The sequence below is a fragment of the Trichosurus vulpecula genome, unplaced genomic scaffold (assembly GCF_011100635.1).
Source record: "Trichosurus vulpecula isolate mTriVul1 unplaced genomic scaffold, mTriVul1.pri scaffold_48_arrow_ctg1, whole genome shotgun sequence".
NCBI lineage: Eukaryota > Metazoa > Chordata > Mammalia > Diprotodontia > Phalangeridae > Trichosurus > Trichosurus vulpecula.
The window spans coordinates 101853-122912 of NW_023494531.1; the positions used below are offsets into that span (position 1 = coordinate 101853).

Consider the following 21060-nt stretch of genomic DNA (forward strand, 5'->3'; position numbering starts at 1 on the left):
ATTAGAAAATTAGCAGGTCACACAGGCAAAATGGGAGGCCATAACTTCCAAACAAAAGATGCAAACTAAAATTGGCCTCCTTGTGTGAGAATGGGGGTGGTTGTTAACAAAGGCAGAGTCCAGATCTTTCCTTGTCATCTTCTGCCATTTGCTCCCCAAACCATGGTTGTCCCAAAAGAGGAGGACAATGAGGCTGGGGAGGTGCTAGGTGGGGCTCACTCAGCCTCACTGAAGCGGGTCAGCATGGTCTTGTGCAGAGTTCTCTTATATGATTCAGACGAGGTGATGTTGTAGGAGCTGCCCCGAGAACCTAGACCAGAACCCCTCACCCTTGTCTGGGCCTGAGGAGATAGAAGAAAAGAGATGCTCAGAGTCAGAAGGTTCAAGGTCCACTAGTAATAACACAAAGGGGAAAAGAAAAGAGGCAAGATAAAGGAAGAGAAAAGGCCTCACCTCAATGGGGGTGGTGATGCCCTGTTTCTTACGGCCTAGCCCACTGCCTTCTTTCCACCCCATGGCTTGTAGCATGCGACTACCAATGCTATAGCTACTCAGTCCATCCTGAGCTGATCGTTCAAGGCCCCTGCAACATGGGATGTAGAAGAAAAGGAGAAAGAGAAAAGAAAAAAAAGGTGAGTGGTAAACCTTGAATCCACCTGATCCAGCCCCTGTTCCAACACCACCACTCACAAAGAAGTGGCAGCCAAGGTTCCAAGTTTCCTCTTTTTGGGCTGTGGAGGCTCAGGAATGCCATACTTTTCTCGACGTTCTGCTGCTCGGTCCCGATATTTCATCTGGAGATAGGAGAGAAGAAGTTACCAGTGGAAAAGCAAAGAGAGGGAATAAAGATGGAAAAGACAATATGACAATGGAAAGAGTCTGACCTCCATTTCATTTTTCTCCAATGCCTCTAGTTCATTTTCAGACAGGTGGGTACGTCGATGAATCTCTAGGTTTTGCTAGGAGAAGAGAAACACGATGGCATGAGGTCCATGATGTAGCCATGTCTTAGATCTAGCTATTCCCATTTATCTTACATTTATCATCTTCCGTACCTTATGTAGTCCAGAAAGTTGCTGATGGCGGATTAGGGCCTCCTTACTAGGGAACTGGCGTCGGCAAAGAAGGCAAGCCAGCTTCTGCCAATCTGTGAGTTTCTCCTCCTTTTCAGTACTCCGCTCAAGTTCCTCCTCACTGTCACTTTCCCCACTGTATGCAGCCACTAGACCTCGCTGTGGACTCTATAGAGTAAGAACAAGAGTAAGAACAGCTACAGAGAGAGAGGAAGAAATCAAATTACCGAACATTGAGACCTAAAAACCCAGGAACTCACCAGGCGCTCATCACTGGTAAGTTTTGGGAGGTTCATGGTGGCACGCTGCCTCTCAGCCAGTGCCCCCTAAAACAAGTAAAAGACAGTTTATTCTTAGGCAGCAAATAGAAGTAAATATAGAGATTATGAGAATAACAAAACAATAAGTCACAGGAGGTTTTAAAAGGCAAATGGAGAAAGAGAGAAAAAAGACACCTTCTTCTCAAGGATGGCATAACCAGCATCAGCTGTAGCTGACTCACGCCGCTCATCCTCCCGCAGAGCACTAATGGGCTGGAAGCTATTTTTGAAGTTTTCCTTCTGCTTATTGAGGCTGCGGGCCCAACGTTCCATATCCTTAGCAATCTGATAGAGTGGAGAGGAAAGAGTTGTCAAGCTATCAAGCCAAGGAAACTGCATGGCTCCAAGGTTTTAGGTCAGAATATGTTTTTTTCAATTTATTTGTCAATTGGTCAATAAGCATTTATTAAGTGCCTACTCTGTGCCAGACACTATGTCAAATATAGAACATTAATCTTTTCTATTCATCAATTTGTCTGTGCATCTATCTGTGCCTTCATCTACTCATTCAAGAACCATTTACTAAGCACTCACTAGGAACAGGCATAGACACTGGAGAAACAAAGGCAAATCAAACCTTAAAAAGGTTTCATTCTGTTGGGGAAAATAACATTAACATCAATGAGAATGGGGAGCAAGACTGGGACCTGTGATTTCACTGATAAAACAATGTATGTCTGCACCTTCTCTGAGATCTCTAGAAAAAGGTGGTGACTTCCTCTGCCCAAGGTCATACAGCCAAGTATGTGTGACAGGAGGAATTGGAAACCAGTTCTTCCAGATTCTCTGGCCATTACATCACATCGCCTCTCAAAGACACTAACAATTATTAAACTGTTCATCCAATTCATTCATTCATTAGTTCTTCTATCTATTATTGTTCATTCTTATTTTCATTTGTATATTTCACTCATTTGAACAATGCATTGTCCATCCATTCATTTTCAACATGCTAATGAAGGGAATTCACCTGTTGTGCTGTCTTGGTCTTATGCTTCTCCTTCTTCTCTTTGACTTCTTTCAAGATGATGCCTGTATCCTTTTGCTCACCAGCTGCTTGCTCTAGAGCAGGCACATAAGTGTGTCGTTGTCCATCCCAGTACATATACTGCTGACTTTGGGCATTGTAATAGTACTAGCAATAAGAAAGCAAAATGTGAGTTCACACTGAGTTCTCAGGTCAAAACAATATAACCAGATAAAGTACCCAGATCAAGATAATTCCTCACCTGAGAGTTGGCATCATAGTAGAGCCCAGTCTGAGGATCATAATAGTAGCCTGAAGTCTCATCATATTGGTAGGTGGAAACATCTGGGACAGCTGTAGAAAGAACAAGCAAAGAATCATTCCAGGATCCTTTCCCCAATAGACCATGAGGAGGTAAAGGAAAATGATGTACCCCAGGTAGTAAACCACTAAATAAATAACTTGTTTAAGTTAATAATAAATAATAATGGTGGTATAATAAAGAAATTATGGTTTAATAACCTGTTTAAGTTAACCAAATGGTGATAAAACAGAGATTATATCCCAGCCCCCACAGGAACTCACGGTACTGGCCATAAGAATCCTGAACAGAGAGGCTGGTGGCAGCTGATGACGCAGAGTTAAGCTGAGCTGAGCTCAGAAGCTCTGTCTTCAAAATGGCTGGGGCCATAATTGTGTACGACTGCGCCTAGAGATGGGAAGACAGACAGGATAGTGTTATGTCCCTTCAAGTGAGATGCCTCTATCCCCTTCCCTTGACACCATCTCACCTGGCTATTGCTCACTGTGCTCTGGGCACTGCCCATCTCAGTACCCGACTGCTGATAAACACTAGGTTGGGCATCGTGGAAGGTGTGGATGACTGGCATGGAGTCTACACCAGGTATGCCAGGCTCCAAGGAAGTCTCAGAGCCTGAGAAAAAAGACCATATGTATTAAAGCTAATGGATTATACTCCTTCCCCCAAACAAGGCCTAGTTCCACAAAAACTGCTCACCTACTCCAGCCAAATCCCCTTTGCTACTTGCTACACACACAGTCTTGGAACTTTTAAGGTAAAGAGTAGCTTCACTTCTTGGGCCACAATAGCCTTCATCACGCTGACAGTAGCTGTAGTTGGCCACCGGCTCCTTTGAAGCCATCCAGTTTCTCTGCCCTCCCTGAGATGTCTGTGGAATTGTGGGGAAAAAAATAATAAGCATAAAGGTATAACTATATACCTGAAAAGAAGCCCCTTGCTATATAAAGAGTAAGCAAAAATGGAAATATGTTTTTCAGGTATAACTAATACAATACTACTTGCCTTCTTACTGGTTGAGGAGTGGGTGACAAGAGGTAAAGACTTTAGAACTCAAAGTTTTAAAGAAATGTTAAAATATTTTTTAAAATTTAAAGGAAAAAGGGTAAGTCAGTATGAAAATCAATAAGAAAATGCTAAAATTATCTCTATTTGAACCCACAAATTCCTGATTGCAGGTCCGACATACTATTCTCTACACTGTTATTTCTATTAATTTCAGTAAGGTCTCAGGACAGTTAATCCACAAAATTCATCAGACTATCTATACAATATTGTCAAAAGTCTGAAAGAAATTATACTAAGATAAATTGTATTCAAAATACATACAGAGACATGGAATTTTTGTTGCTGTTTAGTCACTTCAGTCATGTCTGATTCTGTGACCCTATTTGGGGTTCTTGGCACAAATTCTGGAGCAGTTTGACATTTCCTTCTCCAGCTCATTTTACAAACGAGGAAACTGAAGCAAACATGGTTCAGTGACTTGCCCAAGGTAATACAGCTAGTGTTTGAGGCCAGATTTGAACTCAGGTCTACTTGACTCCAAACCCAGACCTCCCTTCTTCCAAAGACATGTAATAAACATAGCCACATGACTCTTTTTAGGAGAAGCTAAATGGTGCAGTATATAGATCACTAGGCCTGATATGAGGAGAGATTTACTATGTCACCTTCGAGAGTTTCAATACTATAGTTTTAAATTTAATACATATTTTTAAAAATATATGCAATCCTCTTTTAATTTTTTGTACATTAAAAATCTTCACTAGTTGATGTTTGTTAAGTTCATCATTTTTAATGTTAAAGAGCAAGTGAAATTGTAGAATGGAAAAAATAGCTTCGAGTATCTTTAGGGAATTGATATAAACATGTCAATAGAACCCATTCCCCAAAAATAAATGATTAAAGGCTGCAAACCAACAAATTTCAAAAAATAATTTGCAAATTATTAATAGTCATATGAAAAACTATTCCAAATCACTAAGAAAAAATGAAAATCAAAACATGTCTATGATTTCAACAAATTGACCATGATAAAAATGTTGCCAGGTGGGTGGCAAGGAATTCAGATACATGAAGAAATGGTATGCCCACTGGGCAGCAGCAATTGCTGTACTGGCCACAGAAGCAGCATTGATAAGGTTTCCCTCATTGGAGGATATGTCTCTGAAAAAAAGAAAGGGGATGTGTATAACAGAGGTTGTAAGAGAAAAGATGGCTGGAGAAAAAAAATGATAGTTATTACCTCTTGGAATCTTTAGCAAATCCCATATTATTTCCACAAAATCCACCCTATTAATATCAGTTTAGAATTAAGCAAGAAAAAAAACTCATATTAAAAGGTGAAAAAAAGAATGGAGGAAAAAGAGGGAAAGCAAGGTGCGGAACAAATAAGAAAGGCACCACCAGATATCACAAAACCACAGGAAGAGGGAAGATGGAACAAAGATTCCATGCAATAATTGCTTACAAATATATAATTTCAAGACTTAAAAATATCACAGAAAGCCTATTAGAAGGAAACTGAATCACTAAGAGGAGAAATTACTTGCTCAGGGTTATACAGTGTCAGGCACAGAATTTTGACTCAGATCCACACTTTTTTCTACCATACATATTGCCTCCATAATAATTTTTGGGTATACCCCAGGGCCAGAATGAACTAGCTTAACCTTGGCCATATATAGGGAGGGAAAATTGTGAAGCCTGCTCTTACAACACCTATCATTCCTATCATTTAAACAAAGATGTATGCCAAGAATATCACTCATGATTTCCAAATCTTTCCGATGGATAGGAAGGAAGAGGATGACTTTGGTGTCACCAGGGAAAAAGGGTTATTAAGGTATATGGTAACATTTCCAGAGGCCAAGGGATCTACCTGGAGATGGGAAAGGGATGAGCTTCTGTTGGGGCACAGAAGGTTCAGGGCTTGTACCTGTGAGATTGCCCACTGAGCAGCAGCAATTGCTGTACTGGCTACAGAAGCAGCATTAATACGGTTTCCATCAGTGGAGGATACGTCTCTGAAAAAAGAAGGGGATGTGTAAAACAGAGGCTGTGAGAGAAAAGAAGGATGGAGAAAAAAACAATGATAGTTATTACCTCTTGGAACCTTTAGCAAATTCCACATTAATTGTCTTGCCATCAATAGTGAGGGGGGGGTGCAGAGCCTGGAGAATCTGAAGAAGCTGAGCAGCCTCCTTCAGAGAAGAGAAGGATAGAAAGAAGGGTAAGGTCTGAAGCAAAGCCTCATGCTAAGCATTATGGAATGGAACAAAAAAAAGGAGAAGGATAGAAAGAGGGCCCACCACCCTGGGAGGCCAAGGCCTGTGGTCATCAGGCCTGGCCTCCCCCTCTGCCGCCCTCACCACGATGGTGGATAACTGGATGAAGGCAAAGCCTCGATTCAGCTGTGTCTGTTTATCTTTGATGACTCGGATATTGGAAGAAGACAGTACAGCATAGGGTGCCAGAGCCCCTAGGATTGAGTCCATGGTGCTGTGAGGATTCAGGTTGCGTAAGATAATGGCTATGGAAAATAAAGGTAGTGTCATCAGAAGAAAGTAAACCAGCTGTGGCTAGGTTTGTCCCCCCAAATATCTCCTTTTTCACATGGAATTCCCTCCACAGAGGCTTCACTCACTGTCATTAGCATTCTCAGAATTGGGCTCAGAGCCCTGAGCCAGAACTTGAGAGGCAAGTATACTCTGGGTCTGGTATGACTGCGGTAGAGGTAGCAGGCCCTGGCTCAGTTCTCGGCCACCCAAAGGCACTAGCTTCTGGTCCAGCTGTATGCCTACTGGTAGCTTCTGTTCAGCCTCTGGGAGGAGAAAAAAAGAGAGGAAAGGAGGGCGAGATGGAGAGACAAAGGAAAGAAAGAAGAAATTACTGGAAGAAGTGTAATAAACAAACTCCCACTGTTGTTACCACTCTCAATCCTTTAAACCCCCAAAGAATCACCCTTTGCCTAGAAGCTCACCTAACTTGGACACACCACATTTGAAACATTTTTCCCGGCGTTTGAAGTTTTGGACTCCACACTATAAAGGAAAGATACATCCAACAAGGAGTGAGATATAAAGAAAATGAACTGGGTGAAAAGAGTTTACCGAATAGCCATAATTCCTCCCTGCCCAATTTGTGAAACTGAAGTAGTGCTATACGGAATGAAATGAGACATTCATTCTTGGGACAATTACAATATGAGAATTAGTTTTGCTTGACTGGGCATATTTGCTACTCCTGTTTTTTACTTCTCATCAAAGTCTTCCAGGGTCCTGCCTTGGTCAAACCACCCTCTTTTTTACTGCTTTCCTCCCCATACACAAAGCAGAAGCCTGATGACCTTTTGCAGTGGGTACTTTTTTCATGTACTGGTTGGATAAGATAGCCAGTAAGATCCCTTCAAATTATATTTTACAAAGAAATAAAATAAAATTTTAAATGGGGAACTGACCTCAAGATCACAACTACTAAGTGTGGTAGCAGAGATTTCCATCTTCTCTCTGACCTAGAAAAACCTAACTTTATAAGTTTCCAAATTGAGTACTCAAGTCACTGGAAGGTTATGAAGGGCTTGTAAAGATACTGTCACATCTTTACAAGACTATCATGTCTAGAATACTTTCCTTCTTACCATCTCTGGTTTCCTTTCAGTTAAAGTGATACTTCCTTTTCTAAATATTTACTTGGTCCCTTCCAAATATTAATAACAGTGATGACTGACATTGATGATGATAATGATACCTAGCATTAGAATGGGACTTCGAAAACACTATACACAAAATAAATACACTTAGGTGGTGCAGTGCACAGAGCTCTGGGCCTGATTTTAGGAAGACTCATCTTAAATCTTTAAAACCTCAGATATTTACTAACTGTGTGACCCTGGGCAAGTCACTTAGCCCTATTTCCTCATCTGTAAAATGAGCTGGAGAAGGAAGACAAGAATCAAAAAAGAATATTGTAATTGTCTTGAAGTTTTAAAGAATAATCTTAGAGAGGTGGGATTGTTCTGTTCAGACATATGAGCCAGAACTAGGAATATGTGAAATAGAGGTACATTTAGGCTTAATTTTAAGCAAAAAACTCATTTCACTTAAAGTTACCCTAAAGTGCTTCCTTGAGTGATAATTGGTTTCCCTACACAGGTTCCCTTTACTCTGACTCTTAAGAGAAAGCATGGTTAGCTATTTGTTGGTATCCTTGTAAAACGAATTTTTTTGCAAATACAGGCTGAACTAGACACCTTCTGAAGTACCTCTCAGGTTTGATATTTTGTGAGGCTCAACGACGCTGAATAACAAGCCTCAAAGCTCATCCCTCTACTGCTCCATTTTACCTTGTTGCAAAGCCAATCCTCATTAATTTTAGGCTTGGGTTCACTGTAGTGCATGGAAACCTTCTGACCCAGGATGTTGAGGGAATGCTGTGGGAAGAAGTTAGTCACAGTAAAGCCTGGGCTTAGAGGAACAATCTGACACACCTCCTTGGCATACAAGGAAAGTGTGATCCATCATCTGAACGAAAGACAAAACGCATCAGATACGGAAGCTAGAAGGGAGATCATATCAGGACAGATATGAGCATACAAATGACTCTTATAAGCATCAGCATGTACAGTGTAACCCATACTAGCCCTGAAGCACCCAAGTCATAAAGGACTCCCTGTGCTACGGAGGTTACACCTGAGATTAAGAAAGAAGTGGGAAAGAATTCTAAAGGTTAAGAGGAGAAGAGATAAGGAAAAGGTAGTTAGGATAGGCTTCATTGTTACTATCACTTCCCTAACTTTAATGGTTTTTCCCAGTTACTCTTGGGGAAGTTAACAAATTGATGCCAACTCAAGGGGCTGAAGGATACGCTTAGGTCCCTCACAATTCTTGGAAATAGTCTGGGCCCAGCCTTGAGCTTATTTTATCAATAACCCAGGAATCATAGCTTGAGTTGGAACTATGGGGCTAGAGAGGTCAGGAGTGTAATGATAATGTCCTTCCTAAATAGTCTTTCTGACTTCTTACTCTCCATACCAATCAAATTCTAACAACTGATGTTGGATGAAAAAGGAGAGGCAAGAGCCCTAAATACTGACCTAAGGGTCTGACAGAGGAAGCAGAAATAAAGGGGTAAAGGAGAGAGGTCAGACACTATGAGCAACTCAAGAAAAGTACTTAAGAACGTAACAGGAAGAAAGAAGGTTCAATTTCAGTAAAGTAACCTGATTAGTTTCCATCCATCGTGTAGCATCCTGCAAATGATTAAATTCAACGAAGGCGAAGCCTCGGCTCTGACCTGGAGATAGCATTCAGACACAAACAAAGTAGGTTAGTCAACAGTTTTGTTCATATTGCTTTCATTAAAATTGGGGTTTGGACATAAGGGAGAGGGAAGAGTGAGGACTAGACATGGACCAGTCAATAATCAATTATCAAGCAATCAAGAATTTTAAATACCAACTGTATCCCAAGTGTTGTGCTAGCTGTTAGAGATGAAAGGGGGAAAAATGAAATAGTTCCACTTGCTTAGGGGAGACATACGTGTATAAGCACATAACAAATATCAAAGAAAAACAAGGCAGAACATTTGAGAAACTTGAGGCAAGGAAACCATTAGGTGAGAAGTGAGGATCTCAACTAAAGTGGGGCCTATGTAAGTAGTGAGAGGAAAAAGGGATGTCAGAGAGAAGAGAAAAAGCTTAAAAAAAAAACCAAATACAAAGCGATAAATTGAAGGAGAGCTGCTATCATTTAAATGTTTTCTACATTTTGTATATTTAACTCAAAGTACACACACACACAATACTGAAAAGTCGCAGCCATTCAAGAGGATGGTTAATCAAAACTGGTAGAAACAGAATACAGTTAGAGGAATGGAAGCATGGTGATACTAATGAAAGATGAGAGGGAGATCATTAGCTCAGTTGTCAAGTTTTCTCTAGGACAGGAAAGGAGAAATTGTTCCCTGGGATCAGTGGGGTAACTGACTGAGAAGCTCATTGTTCCCAGCCCAAATCTATGGTTTCCCCTTGATGCATCTAGACAACTAAGTAGCAAGAACCTACCTCAGAGGGAGGTTGTCAGGATGAAATGAAACAATATCTTTAAACGCACTTAGCACCTACTGCTGTAAGTGGTATATGTACTTACTGTCTTCCTGAATGGGAAGGAAGAAAAGCGAAAAAAGGGAGAAAAAATCCCCCACTACTCTCAATTCATCTGATGTATGCACACTTAAGGAAGGATGAAGGAAGACAGGGGCAATGAAATACACTTGCCAAGAACAATGGGAAGAAGTAATGGAAACAAAACCTACCAGATGATTTGTTTCGCATCAGGCGTACTTCCTGAGCCTGTATCCCACGAGCCTGAAGTTGTACTTGGATCTATGAAGAAGACAAGATGGGGGTGTTAGAAGGACCAGTCAAAGCTCTTGAGGAACAGGAGCTCTCACAAAAATCTCAGTAAGGTGGGTAACTTCTGAACAAATGGACAGAAAAACAGGAAGATGTTCTATATATTGGGACAGTTACCCAGAGTCTGACCTTTTGTTAGCCATCATTTCTCCCTGGACTCAGTGGAGGTAGCCAGACCCAGAGCACAATATTCTCAATTACTGCAGTACCCATACCACTGGTCCTGCTTCCAGGCCAAGCCCCAAAGCCATTATCAAGGAAAACAACCCTAGTGGAAAAGGGGCCCACCATCCCTGCCATTAACACCACCAGCTGCCAATCAATTGCCACCAGAAGGCAGGTAAACCCAAAAGTTTTGGAAACAGTTGTACACCCTCCCTTACTCCCCACTCCCACCACCAACCCTGCTACCTGGCCCCACAGCCATTGTCCAGGGGAGCAACACTTGTGAAGATTCGACCTGTCAACTGCCTCTGTAGGTGCTGCAGCCCCCGCCTCCTCAGCAGCAACAGCTACTAAAGACTCAGAAAAGAAATTTCTTGCCACCAAAGTCTTTGGCACTTTCAAATGGTTCAACATCAAAAATAGATTGTTTTTCATCAAAAGACATTACATTAAAGAAGATGAATTACCATCTGCTTTGCCACTGTATTTTAAGGACCCCAGGCCCTTTCCATCTGACTTTGTAGCTGAAACCTCCTTGCATGTTGTTTTTTTCTGTCAGAATGTGAGCTCTTTGAAACCTGGGACAAATTGTATTGATGCTACCTAGCACAGTGCTTTGCATACTGTAAATGCTAAACAAAAGCTTTTACATTTCTTCTCCCATTCATTCCTCTTACCTTTTCAGAAGCTCCTAATTAGTCTCTAGTCAATCCCTTCTTTAATTAATTCACTCAACATGCACCTACTCAGTGCCTACTATGTGTTAGACCCATGCATATAAAGACAAAAACAAAACAATCCATTTACTCAAGAAGCTTATATTGCTTTGGGAGAAAATGCTAAATACACAGAAAAGTAAATACAAAATATATGAAAAATAGAAACAAATTTGACAGGTATGGATTACTATCTATGGGGATCAACAGAGGCCTAATTTAGGAGGTGACCTTTGAGCCAAGCTTTGAAAGAAGACAGACATTCTAAGACAATGTGAGGTGTATATAGTCTGTATAAACGCACAGAGATAGGAGAGGGAGTGGATTGAAGGAATAAGTCATCTTTCTAAAGTGATCTTATTCTTCCTTCTTGCTTTATGAACAATTTTTACATTCAAAATCCTCAATATTTCCACTCAGTCTGGCCAAAAAAGAGAACTTTGACTTCTAGTCTAATACTGTTTGTCTTGTCATTAGCTTTGCTCATACATGCCAACATTACTCATAAAAAAGACTTCTCTAATCACAATGAACTGTACAGCATAGCTAAAAGTCTGAGGACAATCTTAAATAGATTTTAATTATATATAGACCCCCTGGGGACACATTTTTTTTCCACACATGCCTAATCAAGAAGAAATTATGGTAACTCAAAAAAAAAACCACTTTGTATCAAATATCTCTAATAAAATTCTGATATCCAAAATACACATGCACTAAAATATGGTAGAACCATTGCCCAAGAGATAAGTGCAGTCAAAAAGACCTGAGTTTAAATATGACCTCAGGCACTTAGTAGTTGACAGATCGCAGGAAAGTCACTCAACTCTCTTTGCCTCAATGTCCTCATCTGTAAAAAGAGCTTGAGAAAGAAATGGCAAACCACTTCAGGATCTTTGCCAAACAAAAAACAAAAAAAAACAGCAAACCAAAATAGAGTCATGAAGAGTTGGACATGATGAAACAACTGAACAACCACAAAAAGAAACCAATAAAAATAAAAACAACAAATTCTATAATATCAACAACCAAAAGGAAAAACTATGCTCTCACTCCTATGAGAAATTAGATTTCACTTCGCAGTCACCAGTTAGAAAAGAGAGCAAAAGACCAAAACAGTCAATTCTGGAGGGCCTTCAGAAGAAATATATAACATACTGTTTGTGGAATTTGAAGTAAGCACTCAGGGGAAAAAACAAACCAAAAATGTTCATACCCTTTGATCCTGTACTGGGTATATAATCTAAGGAAATTAGGAGGAAACACCATAGATACTTACATTCACAGTAAAAGTTTCTATGGTGTCAAAATACTTAAAGCATAAGAAATCAGGAATTCAAATTTATATAGGAAAATGCATATGAATAGATATAGTGGTCAACAGAATGAGGAAAATCATATTTGTGTATATACAAATGTACCATAATGTAAATGAATACTTGATCAAAAACAAATATTACATAATTATAACGTCCAATCTTGGCCCCACAGCAGACTTCTTGAACAGATTTTGTCTAAATGTTTTTCTTTGTTATGAGAAATGTTCAGTGGATAGAAGTGACATAGAAGAACTTACTGAATTTTAAAAAACAAATATTTTTAAAACTGGATATTAAACATCATATTTGTTTTTCTGTCTAGCATGCTATTTTGTGGCAGCAACTGATTTCTATGTCCTCTTATGCATATGTGAAGTCCTGTCATTTTTCAGATAAGGAAACTAGCATAGAAAGATTTAGTGGCTTGCCCAAGGTCACAAGACTTTTTAAGGTCTCCCTGGGTTCAAGTGTAGCACTTTATCTGTTATATGACATTGCTCCTCTAAAATTAATTTTAAACTTTTTGTTTGTTAGTCAATAACTTTTAGTCTGTTAAATCATTTTATATTTTATATCACATTTACACATGTACTCAATATAGTACAACCTAAAGCCTATTTTTTTTTAAATTAGTAGAAGGCATGATAATATTGAAAGTGCAGAAGCTTGGAACTCAGATCTGGGTTCAAATCCCATCCTTAATGACCTTTGTGTGATCTTTGCTGAGTCACTTAGTTTTCCTGAACCATAACATTTCTTCTGGAAAATGAAGGGACTGAAAAAAGAGGTGCAAGAGAATCCTCTAAACAACTTAAATGAGCAGAGGACCAATTTCAATTGATGCTTCTCTTGAAGGCCTTTCTTTTAATGAGATTACTGGCCTGCAGCTCTTTACCCTATTGTTTTTTTCTTTATAACTGACAATACAAAATCTTATACATAATCAGTTTTTAATGTTTCCTGAAAATAAATGGAAAGGAATTTAAGTACAATAGGAAGAGGAATAATGCAAGAAGAAAGAAGAGTGGCAGGCCTAAATCCTAAAAAGGGAAAGAGAGGGGTAGTGGATGACAGGGCAGGATTACAAAGAAAGGGACAGAAAGTGAGATACATGAAACAGATGGTGGAAATAGCAGTGAAAGAGAATGATAAAATGATAAAACAGGGTCTCAGAGAAGAGAACAAGAGATGTCTGACAAGTGTGTATGAACCATCTACTATGTCCCCAAACAAAATGTAATAAGAAGATAAAAAAAGTGTAGGTGACACTCTATCTAGGAAGACAAGACCCACATACAGAAAAAACTGAATAATACTATTCAAGACAACATAATCAAACCCTAGACTTTATGACATAGGTTTAAAGGGCTTTGGCAACAAAGAAAATGAAAAACTGGCTGTAGTTATCAGGAAAGCTTCATGGAAAAAAGGAGTCAAAAACTAGGCCTTAAAGGAAAAGCCGGACTTAAGAGACAAAGTTTGAGAAAAAGTATTTTTTCTCTTCTACTCTTCCCCCAATAAACCTGACTTATCTCTAAATTTCTCTGTATTTACAAAGGATACCAGTATCAGTAACTTAGATGAGTTTAGAATCATTTTTATCACTCTTTTTCTCATTTTCTATATGTAATAAGTTACTAAGTCATGTGCATTTTATAAGTTTACTCATACAGCCACTACTTTATTTTTGGCTATATTATTCTTATATGAACAGACACAGGACAAAATAAAGAGATCACTAATTATAACACTGTAAATTACAATTTTAAAAATCAATAATTGGCTAAAGAACAAATAATATATCTTCTTTCCTTTGGCATGGTCAGGGGACAAATAGGACATAATGTAATTAAACACTGTCTTACAAAATCACTCACTATAGTTAGTGTTTTTGTTTAATGGGTTTTTTTTTCCATTACATTGCAGCCATCAAAAAAACATTTTTTAAATCCTAAAATAATCATCATCTTCTTAAGGCCCAAGTCTCATCTTAAAATTCTTTAACTGTTCCTTACTGTTGACAGATAAAAAAGTACCATTGGCCATGTATTTAATGTTATCACTCACCATTTCCGGTTTTATTTCCCCTTTTTTTTTGACTCCTCTAAGAATCCTCACATTCTAGCCCAAACTGACAACTAACTTCCCCCCATCTCAAAATTTTCTCATCTCTCATTCAATGAATTTGCACAACCACATTCCATGCCTGAAATAGCATCTCCTTATCTGTTCCTCACAGAATCCTTTTCTTTATTCAGTGTTCAGTTCCTCCTTCAAGCTTTTGCTCATTCCCCCATCTCCACAATTTTCTAATGCTCTTTTCCAGTATAACTTCTCCTTGAAGTTTTACTCCTTGAATATTTAACTTCTGTTAATTGAACTGATTTTAGGTCAGGAAAGACACACAGAAGTGAAATCAAGAGTGAAATAGGGTGGGAGAGCAAGGAGTAGAACCTTCAAAACACTAAATGATAAAGTAGGATCATTGTGTCAACAATGGGAAACTGGCTATCAATGTATGGAGAACAGTGGAGAGATGTTTAAAGTACATCCATGTAAAGATAATTTCTAGGAGCCACAGAGAATAGAAATTTGAGGGAGAAAAGTAATGGTAAAAGACTAAGAAATTTATCCAGGAAAAATCAAGATGAAGGGACTACTAGTATGTCATAAAGGAAAGGCCAGATAAAAAAAATCACTAACGCCAGCATCTTCCTCTACTGATCCTCCAAAACAAAATTCTGCTGTGTGCCCGATCCTTCAACACCAGATTTACTCACATACCACTCCCTTACTATTGTGAGCTCCCAAAAGTTGAGCAATTGGACAAAAGAAACCATTTGCCCCTTGTGTAGAACACCTCCCAACATTCTCTTTGATAATGGTATTTTACAGTTTGAGAAGTCTTTAACGTACAATAGCTCTCATCTCCTTGAAATTCACAGTCACCCATCTTAGCATGAGCTCTCCCAACAGGACCCACATGGCCTAGGACAACCCCAACATCACGTACGTCATTTTCAGTAGCTGCCTGTGGCAGCATCCTCAGCATGATGATGTTACTGGCCTTTTCTTCCTCCTCCGCTTGCTCTGTCCGATAATCCTGGTCTTGGTAGTTACCATCTCCAAGGAAACCAAGGGGCTCAGGAGGGCTGTCCCACTTACGCTGTGTTTCAGAAACTGAAGAAGCCTTGTAAGATTCCTAATAAGAAGGAAAGACAAGAAAGAGATAAGGTAGTCAGTTTATTTTGAGCTTGGGTCTTATACATAGTTTTAAAAATGAGAAAGGAAGAGAAGAAGGCCCTGCTCGAAGATATAGGCTTAACTTGGCACAGGCAGGACTGGGATACAAATGGCTTTCTTCAGGTTTGTATAGGTTTTCAGACATAACTCTACCTACATCTATGGCAGAAAGGTGGCATGGCAGGATGAAGGCCCCACGTGCTAGAAACAAGAAAGACTAAAACCAAAACAAGAATGAACATTATCTCCTCCTCCCTTATTATATCTGCCCAAAGTGTCACTGTGGAACCACTTAAGAATAAATCTTTCTCCCTCTTCCCCTCATCCTGAACTGTCAAGTTTCTTACAATTGGGGCCCAAAAAGTCTAATTTAAGCAACTGCTCATTGCTTGCCACTACCAGCTTCTTTTCTGATCCAGGGTCCAGGAAAAAAAATCAGCGACGTTCTGGACATCTATCTGGTATTTTATTTACTATGCATGGAGCTGATAATGGGATTTTTCCTCCTCGTAATTTTTGCACTATGCCTAAGGATCACAAAGTATGAGGGAAGACTGAGTCTAAGAAGGAGAGGAAGAAAAATGAGAAAAAGATGGCTAGACCATAACCTGACAGGTTAGGAAAGTATGAGTCAGGTACTGTACACAAAAGTAACCTGTAATGTGCCCTGCACACAGTACATACTCAATAAACACCTACTGAATTTAATTATTTTACTCTGTTCAGAACAATGACATAGGGCCAGCCCAGTTCCTCCACACCAAAGTGTATGAGCATGTATCCCCTCAGACCACAGAATCCCTAAAGCAGGTCTATATTTTCTTAACAGAATACAGTAACACAATGATGAGGAACAAGCGCTGATTTATTAAAACACCTGGTTTCAAATCCTTGATGTATTTGTTACCTATGTGACCCTGAAATAGTCAATTTACTTTTCTGGATTTATATCTTTACCCATAAAAGGAGGAGGCTGAAGTGATACATATATCTCTGTGAAGTAGAATGGATGTTGGCCTTATATTAAAATATGGTGTAATATTAACTAGGTGTCAGGCATATAACTTAACAAAGTCTCAGTTTATCCACCTATAAGATGGTGATATAAAAATGGTCATTTCAAAATGAGGCTTGTACTTCATAACAACCATATGAAGATGATTAAGACTGACAACAGTAAACGATAACAATAGCAATTATTATTACTGTTCTCCCTAAATATTACAAGCTTTTAACTGAAAAGAATTAGGGTAGGAATTGTTTCTCTTGAATTATTTTTTTGTGATAGCTCCAGATAATCTTTCCAGTTACCCTAAACTTTGGACTCTTATCCTGAGGCAGGTTCTTCATAGGCTTTTCCCACAAAAATAGTCAAAGATCAGCTAAGCAAGTCAAGGAGGCAGGCAGAGGATCTCTCCTTAAGATGGTAAAGGAGTAAACCTCCACTATGTTGGGATAGCTGCCCAGCCAGAGCAAAAAGGAGGGCATCATAAAGTAAACAACCAGAGGCCAATACACTCTTCTCCCTCGGCTCCCCAGAAACCTATGGTATAAATTCCTCAAGTACTTCCTACAATTAGAAAGTGAATAGCGAATATCACCCTATTTTGACTTGTGCATGAATTGGATTTAAGTGAGGCAGAATTGTACAAAGTAGTTAGCTATCAAAATTCCTTCTGACAGCTATAGTCAACTTCAGGAACAATTAATTTTTTCACAGTATTTCTCCTCACGGCAGTACAATGGTGATAAAAAGGGAAAGAAAATCAATGACATTTTACTTGTTTTTAACAGTTACCTCTACACTCTGTTTCTCAGATGAGTCATAACTATGTTTTAGCTCCTGTCTGTTGAAGTCACCGGGGTAGGAACGGTAATCCATGTCTCGATAATCATGGTCTCCAAGACTTCGACTTTCTACTCCCTCATCTTGCGAGCAGTCAGAGGCACCATATCGGCCAGTTCTGTCTCCACGGCCACTGCTGGAAAGTACAGACAAAAGCAGGTTAGACTTGTTGGGCTGTGACAGGGAACTAAAAGTTCTAGTAGACAACTTATGCTGAGGTGATTGTCAAACCTTCAATGTAAGCATTTATAGTTTAATCAGGAAGTTACAAATTAGGGCCTGATTTATTATTTTGTTAATTGTTAATTGTCTGGACTTAGGAAACCAGTGAAAAATGTCAATAATGCAGATTAAACTTAAGTGTATCACAGGTACTGGTTTTTTTTTTCCTCAGAGGGGCAGTTGTTAAAGATTTACCAGCACAACCCTGCTTCTAGGCTTCTGTTTTTTCACCTCTAACTCTAACCCTAACCCTAACCCTAAAACAACCTAAGGGGTAAAGAGGGTCAAAGTACCAAATAGAAAAAAAAATCAGCCCCATTTTCTCTCAAGGAATTTTAATCAACTGATTCATTAATTGATCAAACATTTATTACGTGCCTACCTTGCAAAGCACAGTGAAAGGCGATCAGCACAAAAGATAAAATAAATCTCAAGAAGCTTATAACAGACAAGAGGTAAGATAATTAAAAAGTAGTTATTAAAGGAGGGCACTAATAATTAGAGAAGTCAGGAAAGGCATAAGAATGAGTGATTCTTTGAGGTGTAGCTGCAGTGAGATTATATTGCAGTGAACACCGAGATGGGCACTGGAGTTCCATTTGTAAGAAAATTTTAGGGTGCAGGAGAAAGAGTAAGGTATAAGGTGTAAGGCTGAAAAGACTCAAATGACAATTTCAATCAAGATGTAAATACCAAATTTAGTTCCAACATTTAAGTAGCTGTACGCATAAGTAAATTATTTCATCTAAAGCTATTTTAAAAAACCCAACAAACCAATTAATCTTTTGCTGACAAACTTACAGCACCATTAAGGAAAATACTTTGTAAAATGAAAAACATCATATAAATTTATTCATTCAGGAACCTGTCTTCTTAGAAAATCACTTGATACATAAAAAATACTGATTATTTAGATGGCAACAATGATTTATTCAAAGAAGTGGTTATTCAGCATTGTAAACTTGGTAACAAATGGAGTTACAAGAATTTTTGAATTTCTCCAGTTTATAAATTTCAGAAAATTTTTAAAAAATGATTTGCTGAGGGAAAAGATTGTGTTCAATCTTATTATTATTATTATTATTATTAGTTTGCTTTTCTCCCTACTGAAGACTGGGCTCTACACACAGTTAAGGGCATAAGAAATATCTTTTGAGAAAGTAATGTCTAGGGGCAGCTAGGTGGTGCAGTGAATAGAGCACCAGCCCTGGAGTCAGGAGGACTCAAGTTCAGCTCCTGCCTCTGACACTTGACACAATTAGTAGCTGTGTGACCTTGGGCAAGTCATTTAACCCCAATTGCCCTCCCTTCCCCCATCCAAAAAAAAAAAAGAGAAAGTGTCTTGCTAGATAGAAAAAGGATACATCTGATGTAAAAAATGAAACAGCCAATAAAAATCTAAAAATTTTTAAAAGAAATGTAAGTTGAAACCAGAAACTATCTTATACCACAGCTTAAGAGGATTCTGAGATTTTTTTTTTTAACAATGGCAAAATACAGAAATAGTACTCATTCCAGAAGGAATTAACATTAAAAAAAATACCTATTATACATTTTTAAGTTTAATTCTACAGTCTGCTATTATTAAGCCTATAATATAAAACCAATGAGCAATGATTAATAACAATACAAAAATAGTATATTTAGCATTTATATAGTGCCAACCATGGTAACTATGCTAAGCATTTCACATGTATTTTCTCATTTGATCCTCACAACTATAGGAGACAGATCCCATCATTATCCCCATTTTACAGAAAAGGAGAGGCAGACAGAGTTAAATAATTTGTCAAAGATCACACAGCAAGTGTCTGAGACAGGATCTGAATGCAGGTCTTTCCTACCCAGGGCCCAGTATTGTAACCACTGCCCCACCTCCATGTTTCAAAAAATGCTCTAGATCCTATCAGCTTGTCTAGTTAGCATAACCCACATGCGGATTCTCCTCTCAGCATCAGAGCTGTTCGAGCTACACTAATGAATCTCTGGCACTCTGAAAAGGAAACTGACTGACTAACATAAGAACCACAGAATTATAGAGATGGAAGGCATGTCAGTGGCTCTCTAGCCCAACTCATATTAGAAAAGTCTCCACTGACAAATATACTAAACAAGTTGTTTACCTAGCCTTTGTTTGATTACCCCTAATGTGACTTATTCTACTCTCAATGAAATTTTTGGAAGTTTTTCTTGACTCTAAGGCTTCTTTGCAAACAGTTCTCCCAATTCTACCATCTGGAACAAAAAAAAACCAAAAATGTAATATTTTCATGTCATATTGCCTATCAAATATTTTATTTGGCTTTATAATATTTCTGATTTCATATATAGACTTGTGCATAATGAATGAAAGAAGAAACACTGTTTTTAAAGATAATCAATATTTAATTTGTGCATTTTCCTTAGTTCTCTTCTAACATTCAGATCTTTAATTTGGCCTGTTAGAGACTCAGACCAAAGCATTTTGCCTTTTTGATTGGTCAAGGCTGGTAGTACATAGTCTAACGCATGTTCAAGCAGAAAGGCAATATTTAAAAGGACCAATTATATGTTTTCAAGGCTTCCAAGAAGACTACAAGAATTCTGTTCACAACAGAGTACCAAAGCTGTCTGATCTTTCTTACACAATTAAGTCCATTTTTACCATAGAGCTTTCCATAAGAAAATTGTAACTAGTAATCTAAGCTGATGCCATTTTTCTATATCTTCTTAGGAAATGAACTTAACTTATACTAAGGAATAAAAAGTAATTTTAGTATTGCGCAATTGATTCTACATTTCTATCAGATTGCTGTGCAGAATTTTGTGAACATATTTGTGAAAAGGATTGAATTATTTTGTACATCTGTAATGCATTAAATAACTACTTCATATGTAGTGGCTATTAAGGAGAATGCCTCAGTTTCTCTGTGACGACAAACCTTAAAGCACTAAAATATTCTAGCTAATATTATTACATATCAGAAATGTCTAACAGTCCTAAAACCTTCTTACTTTAGAGACAAATTAAGTTCTCAGGAAAAAAAATCAGAAAGATCTAGCTACCCTTCCGTGGCAAATCTTTGACCTCTTCCTCCTCCCTGTGATAAAGACTTCTTCCCTTTATTGATTACTTATAATTTATTTAATTTAATTTATTTTAAATATAACTAGCTTGTTCATTATTGTTTGCATGTTGTCTCCTCCCATTAAATTGTGAATTTCTTGAGGGGAGGAACTATCTTTTATTTTATTTTCCTTGTAATCCTAGTGCTTAGCACAGTGCAAAATGTTTACAGATTGATTTACCGTCTTTCATACTCCATGTCTTGGGTACTCCTCCTGGTGCAATAGCGTCTCTTCACTTTCCAGACATGACTACCACCACCCTTGCTTCCAACACCATGTTCTGCCAGCCTGCAGAGTGTCTCTACTGGAGATTTGAATAAAACAAAGGAAACTGAAGGACAGGAA

The 21060-nt window shown here is 38.4% G+C and overlaps 1 protein-coding gene across 1 annotated transcript; it reads right to left on the reverse strand.

Moving 5' to 3' along the window:
• Positions 1-215: 215 nt before the first annotated feature.
• Positions 216-20927, reverse strand: LOC118833353 (RNA-binding protein 10-like). The gene is made up of 23 exons (XM_036740712.1): positions 20896-20927; positions 17338-17521; positions 15310-15498; positions 9997-10066; positions 8903-8976; positions 8027-8113; positions 6665-6725; positions 6329-6505; positions 6054-6214; positions 5788-5885; positions 5621-5708; positions 3379-3550; positions 3152-3294; positions 2946-3069; positions 2623-2714; positions 2364-2528; positions 1529-1678; positions 1334-1399; positions 1056-1241; positions 885-959; positions 691-794; positions 454-583; positions 216-341 (listed from the first exon to the last, which is right to left on the reverse strand). Exons 1-23 carry the CDS (start codon positions 20910-20912, stop codon positions 216-218), a joined length of 2739 nt encoding a protein of 912 aa, XP_036596607.1. The 5' UTR covers positions 20913-20927.
• Positions 20928-21060: the final 133 nt, after the last annotated feature.